This window comes from Anomaloglossus baeobatrachus, chromosome 5 (genome assembly GCF_048569485.1).
Source record: "Anomaloglossus baeobatrachus isolate aAnoBae1 chromosome 5, aAnoBae1.hap1, whole genome shotgun sequence".
Taxonomy (NCBI): Eukaryota; Metazoa; Chordata; class Amphibia; order Anura; family Aromobatidae; genus Anomaloglossus; species Anomaloglossus baeobatrachus.
In genome coordinates this window covers 270,747,658-270,753,657 of record NC_134357.1, presented here as the reverse complement: position 1 = coordinate 270,753,657, position 6,000 = coordinate 270,747,658, and the positions used below count along the sequence as shown (strand labels likewise).

General features: G+C 48.6%; 1 protein-coding gene across 2 annotated transcripts in view; it reads right to left on the bottom strand.

Annotated features, from left to right (window-relative positions):
• Positions 1-444: 444 nt before the first annotated feature.
• The window catches only part of LOC142311253 (uncharacterized), a 37,080-nt gene continuing 31,524 nt past the window's right edge, over positions 445-6,000 (bottom strand). For both annotated transcript variants that reach the window (XM_075349490.1, XM_075349489.1), the window contains exon 7: positions 445-1,582. In XM_075349490.1, the coding sequence (XP_075205605.1) occupies positions 486-1,582 (1,097 nt within the window). In that variant the 3' untranslated portion in view covers positions 445-485. The remainder of the gene's footprint in view (positions 1,583-6,000) is intronic.

Here is a 6,000-nt window from a genome sequence, read left to right as displayed (position 1 = left end):
AAATAAGATCCATATATTGCATATATTGGATATTTTTACAATGTAATAATACATTTACGTTAGAGCATAAAATGATAAGAATTGTAGCATTTTTTTCCTCTTTAAAATAAATTTGAAAATAAGTTAAAAAATAATGTAAACACATTCCACGAAACAAAAATCTCAAATAGCAACTTCAAATAAAAAAATAATGTTCTGTGCAATACTTTTCTCTGCTTGGATTGTGACAAAATTGTTAGTATAGCAGGGGATAGATGAAGACTAGTGATGAGGGAGCACTACCATGCTCGGGTGCTCGGTACTCGTAATGAGCAGTTGGATGCTCGGATGGGCGCGACTCAAGTGCCCGAGTATAATGGAAGTCAATGGGTACTTGAGTCGCGCCCATCCGATGCATCCAATTGCTTGTTACGAGTACCGAGCACCCGAGCATGGAAGTGCTCTCTAATCACTAATCAAGACCTATCCCATCCAAACTGAAAAGTTCAAGAACTGGGAAGACTCCTGTTATGTGAGACGTCAGGTGCAATCACCACCTCCTGATGAATTCTCTGATGTTTTACAAGAACAGATTTCTGGGTAAAACGTTTTCCACATACCAAACATGGAAATGGCCTCTCCCCTGTGTGAATTCTCTGATGTTTAACAAGAGCTGATTTCTTGGCAAAGCATTTAACACATTCTGAGCATGGAAATGGCTTCTCTCCTGTGTGGATTTTCTGATGCTTAACAAGTCCTGATTTTAGAGCAAAACGTTTACTGCATTCTGAGCATGGAAATGGCTTTTCCCCTGTATGACTTCTATGATGCTTAACAAGATCTGATTTCTGGGTAAAAGAATTTCCACATTCAGGACATGAAAATGGCCTTTCTCCTGTGTGAATTCTCTGATGTTTAACAAGATCCGATTTCTTGCTAAAACATTTCCCACACTCTGAACATGAAAACGGCTTCTCTCCTGTGTGGATTTTCTGATGTTTATAAAGGTCTGATTTCTGAGTAAAACTTTTTCCACATTCTGAACATGAAAACGGCCTCTCTCCTGTGTGACTTCTATGATGTTTGACAAGATCTGATTTCTGGGTAAACGATTTTCCACATTCTGGACATGAAAATGGTTTCCCTCCTGTGTGAATCCAATAATGGTTAACCAGACCATACTTCTTGGTGAAACATTTTCCACATTTGGGGCACGCAAAAGGCTTCTTTCCTGTATGGATGATCTGATGTTGTACTAAATTTGATTTCTTTGTAAAACATTTCCCACATTCAGAACATGAAAACATCTTATCATCTTTATCAATTTTCTTATGTTCGACTCGACATGATTTCTTGGCAAAATCCACACGTGAAAATGATTTCTCACCTGTGTGAATTTTCTGATTTTCAGCCAGACCTGATTTCAGGTTTGAACATTTCCTACATTGTGAACATCGAAATTCTGTCTCTTCTGTGCGAGTTTTCTGATTTAATCTGTGTTTAAACCATTTCCCACATCCTAAACATAGATAATGATTATTGTCATTTTCTTCACAGTTTGTGGCCGAAAAGAGTCTTTGTCCCAAGTCCTTGTTGTGGCCATCTGGAAAAAAGGAAAGTAGCTTTATTTTTTCACATTCCTCATTTTTAAGGAGAAACTACAATTATTTTTTTTTAAATGAAATGACTGTTTTCAAAGTAATACATCTTTGTATATTCTTCACTCCCTTCCTTCTCTCTTAAAGGACCACTCCAGCGTTTCTTTTTTTTAGTTGTATATTAAATCAAAGTACCCTAACCCCTATCTTATACTTATCTTATGGCATCTTCATCCGTTTTCACCAATGCTCAGGTCGGTCTCCGGCACTTTGTAACATGGTGGCAGTTTCAGTGTTTCACGGATTGCGCCAGAGCTAACAAATCAATACAACTTTATGAGAGCCTCGTTCTTGCTCTCGTCGACTTGCATTGAGCATTTGTGACATAACTTCTGACATCCGGCCAATCAGAAGTTACGGTCACAAAGAAGGGAATTTTGTTTACTTACCGTAAATTCCTTTTCTTCTAGCTCCAATTGGGAGACCCAGACAATTGGGTGTATAGCTTATGCCTCCGGAGGCCACACAAAGTATTACACTAAAAGTGTAAAGCCCCTCCCCTTCAGCCTATACACCCCCCGTACTGCTACGGGCTCATCAGTTTTGGTGCAAAAGCCCGAAGGAGGAAAAAATTATAAACTGGTTTAAAGTAAATTCAATCCGAAGGAATATCGGAGAACTGAAACCATTTAACATGAACAACATGTGTTATACAAAAACAGGGGCGGGTGCTGGGTCTCCCAATTGGAGCTAGAAGAAAAGGAATTTACGGTAAGTAAACAAAATTCCCTTCTTCTTTGTCGCTCCTTATTGGGAGACCCAGACAATTGGGACGTCCAAAAGCAGTCCCTGGGTGGGTAAATTATACCTCATAATAGAGCCGTAACGGCTCCGTCCTACAGGTGGGCAACTGCCGCCTGAAGGACTCGCCTACCTAGGCTGGCATCTGCCGAAGCATAGGTATGCACCTGATAGTGCTTCGTGAAAGTGTGCAGGCTCGACCAGGTAGCTGCCTGACACACCTGCTGAGCCGTAGCCCGGTGTCGCAAGGCCCAGGACGCTCCCACGGCCCTGGTAGAATGGGCCTTCAGTCCTGAGGGAACCGGAAGCCCCGAGGAACGGTAAGCTTCGAGAATTGGTTCCTTGATCCACCGAGCCAGGGTTGACTTGGAAGCTTGTGTCCCTTTACGCTGGCCAGCGACAAGGACAAAGAGTGCATCCGAGCGGCGCAGGGGCGCCGTACGAGAAATGTAGATCTTGGCGGACGTTGGTTTCCTAGCCTGTCTCATAGTGGCAATGACCTCTTGAGATAATCCTGAAGACGCTAGGATCCAGGACTCAATGGCCACACAGTCAGGTTGAGGGCCGCAGAATTCAGATGGAAAAACGGCCCTTGAGACAGCAAATCTGGTCGGTCTGGCAGTGCCCACGGTTGGCCGACCGTGAGATGCCACAGATCCGGGTACCACGACCTCCTCGGCCAGTCTGGAGCGACGAGGATGACGCGGCGGCAGTCGGCCCTGATCTTGCGTAACACTCTGGGCAACAGTGCCAGAGGAGGAAACACATAAGGAAGCCGAAACTGCGACCAATCCTGAACTAAGGCGTCTGCCGCCAGAGCTCTGTGATCTTGAGATCGAGCCATGAATGTTGGGACCTTGTTGTTGTGCCGTGACGCCATTAGGTCGACGTCCGGCATCCCCCAGCGGCAACAGATCTCCTGAAACACGTCCGGGTGAAGGGACCATTCCCCTGCGTCCATGCCCTGGCGACTGAGAAAGTCTGCTTCCCAGTTTTCTACGCCCGGGATGTGAACTGCGGATATGGTGGATGCTGTGGCTTCCACCCACAGCAGAATCCGCCGGACTTCCTGGAAGGCTTGCCGACTGCGTGTCCCACCTTGGTGGTTGATGTAAGCCACCGCTGTGGAGTTGTCCGACTGAATTCGGATCTGCTTGCCTTCCAGCCACTGCTGGAACGCTTTTAGGGCAAGATACACTGCCCTGATCTCCAGAACATTGATCTGAAGTGAGGACTCTTGCTGAGTCCACGTACCCTGAGCCCTGTGGTGGAGAAAAACTGCTCCCCACCCTGACAGACTCGCGTCCGTCGTGACCACCGCCCAGGATGGGGGTAGGAAGGATTTCCCCTTCGATAATGAAGTGGGAAGAAGCTACCACCGAAGGGAAGCTTTGGTTGCCTGAGAGAGGGAAACGTTCCTGTCTAGGGACGTCGGCATCCTGTCCCACTTGCGTAGGATGTCCCATTGAAGTGGACGCAGGTGAAACTGCGCGAAAGGGACTGCTTCCATTGCTGCCACCATCTTCCCCAGGAAGTGCATGAGGCGCCTCAAGGGGTGTGACCGACCTTGAAGGAGAGATTGCACCCCTGTCTGTAGTGAACGCTGTTTGTCCAGCGGAAGCTTCACTATCGCTGGAAGAGTATGAAACTCCATGCCAAGATATGTCAGCGATTGGACCGGTGTCAGATTTGACTTTGGAAAATTGATGATCCACCCGAAACTCTGGAGAATCTCCCAGTAACGTTGAGGCTGTGTTGGCATGCCTCTTGAGAGGGTGCCTTGACCAGCAGATCGTCTAAGTAAGGTATCACTGAGTGACCCTGAGAGTGGAGGACCGCAACTACTGTAGCCGTGACCTTGGTGAAAACCCTTGGGGCTGTCGCCAGGCCGAACGGCAGTGCCGCGAACTGAAGGTGTTCGTCTCCTATGGCGAAGCGCAAGAAGCGCTGATGCTCTGGAGCAATTGGTACGTGGAGATAAGCATCCTTGATATCGATCGATGCTAGGAAATCTCCTTGGGACATTGAGGCGATGACGGAGCGGAGGGATTCCATCCGGAACCGCCTGGTCCTTACGTGTTTGTTGAGCAGTTTTAGGTCCAAAACAGGACGGAAGGACCCGTCCTTCTTTGGAACCACAAACAGGTTGGAGTAGAAACCGTGGCCCTGTTGCTGAAGAGGAACCGGGACCACCACTCCTTCTGCCTTCAGAATGCCCACCGCCTGCAGAAGAGCCTCGGCTCGCTCGGGAGGCGGAGATGTTCTGAAGAATCGAGTCGGAGGACGAGAGCTGAACTCTATCCTGTAACCGTGAGACAAAATGTCTCTCACCCAACGGTCTTTTACTTGTGGCAGCCAGGTGTCGCAAAAGCGGGAGAGCCTGCCACCGACCGAGGATGCGGTGTGAGGAGGCCGTAAGTCATGAGGAAGCCGCCTTAGTAGCGGCACCTCCGGCGGTCTTTTTAGGGCGTGATTTAGACCGCCATGCGTCGGAGTTCCTCTGATCCTTCTGAGGCCTTTTGGACGAGGAGAATTGGGACCTGCCCGCACCCCGAAAGGACCGAAACCTCGACTGTCCCCTCCTCTGTTGGGGTGTTTTTGGTTTGGCCTGGGGTAAGGATGTTTCCTTTCCCTTGGATTGTTTGATGATTTCATCCAATCTCTCACCAAACAAACGGTCGCCAGAAAATGGCAATCCAGTTAAGCACTTTTTTGGAAGCCGAATCTGCCTTCCATTCCCGCAGCCACAAGGCCCTGCGTATTGCCACCGAATTGTCGGCTGCAACCGCCGTACGGCTCGCAGAGTCCAGGACAGCATTAATAGCGTAGGACGCAAATGCCGACGTTTGAGAGGTTATAGACGCCACCTGCGGCGCAGACGTACGTGTGAGTGCGTCAATTTGCGCCTGACCAGCTGAGATAGCTTGGAGTGCCCATACGGCTGCGAATGCTGGAGCAAAAGACGCGCCGATAGCTTCATAGATGGATTTCAACCAGAGCTCCATCTGTCTGTCAGTGGCATCCTTGAGTGAACCTCCATCTTCCACTGCAACTATGGATCTAGCCGCAAGTCTGGAGATTGGAGGATCCACCTTGGGACACTGAGTCCAGCCCTTGACCACGTCAGGGGGGAAAGGGTAACATGTATCCTTAAGGCGCTTGGAAAAACGCTTATCTGGACAAGCTCGGTGTTTCTGGACTGCCTCTCTGAAGTCAGAGTGGTCCAGAAACATACTCTTTGTACGCTTGGGAAACCTGAAACGGAATTTCTCCTGCTGAGAAGCTGACTCCTCCACTGGAGGAGCTGAGGGAGAAATATCCAACATTTCATTGATGGACGCAATAAGATCATTCACTATGGCGTCCCCATCAGGAGTATCAAGGTTGAGAGCGGCTTCAGGATCAGAATCCTGATCAGCTACCTCCGCTTCATCATACAGAGAGTCCTCTCGCTGAGACCCTGAACATTGTGATGATGTCGAGGGGATATCATAGCGAGCTCGCTTAATCGGTCTGGGGCTGCGGTCCGTGTCAGAGACCTCACCCTGGGATCCATGAGACACCCCGGGAGGACATTGCTGTTCCAACTGAGGGGGACCAGGGGGCAATGATTCCACAGTGC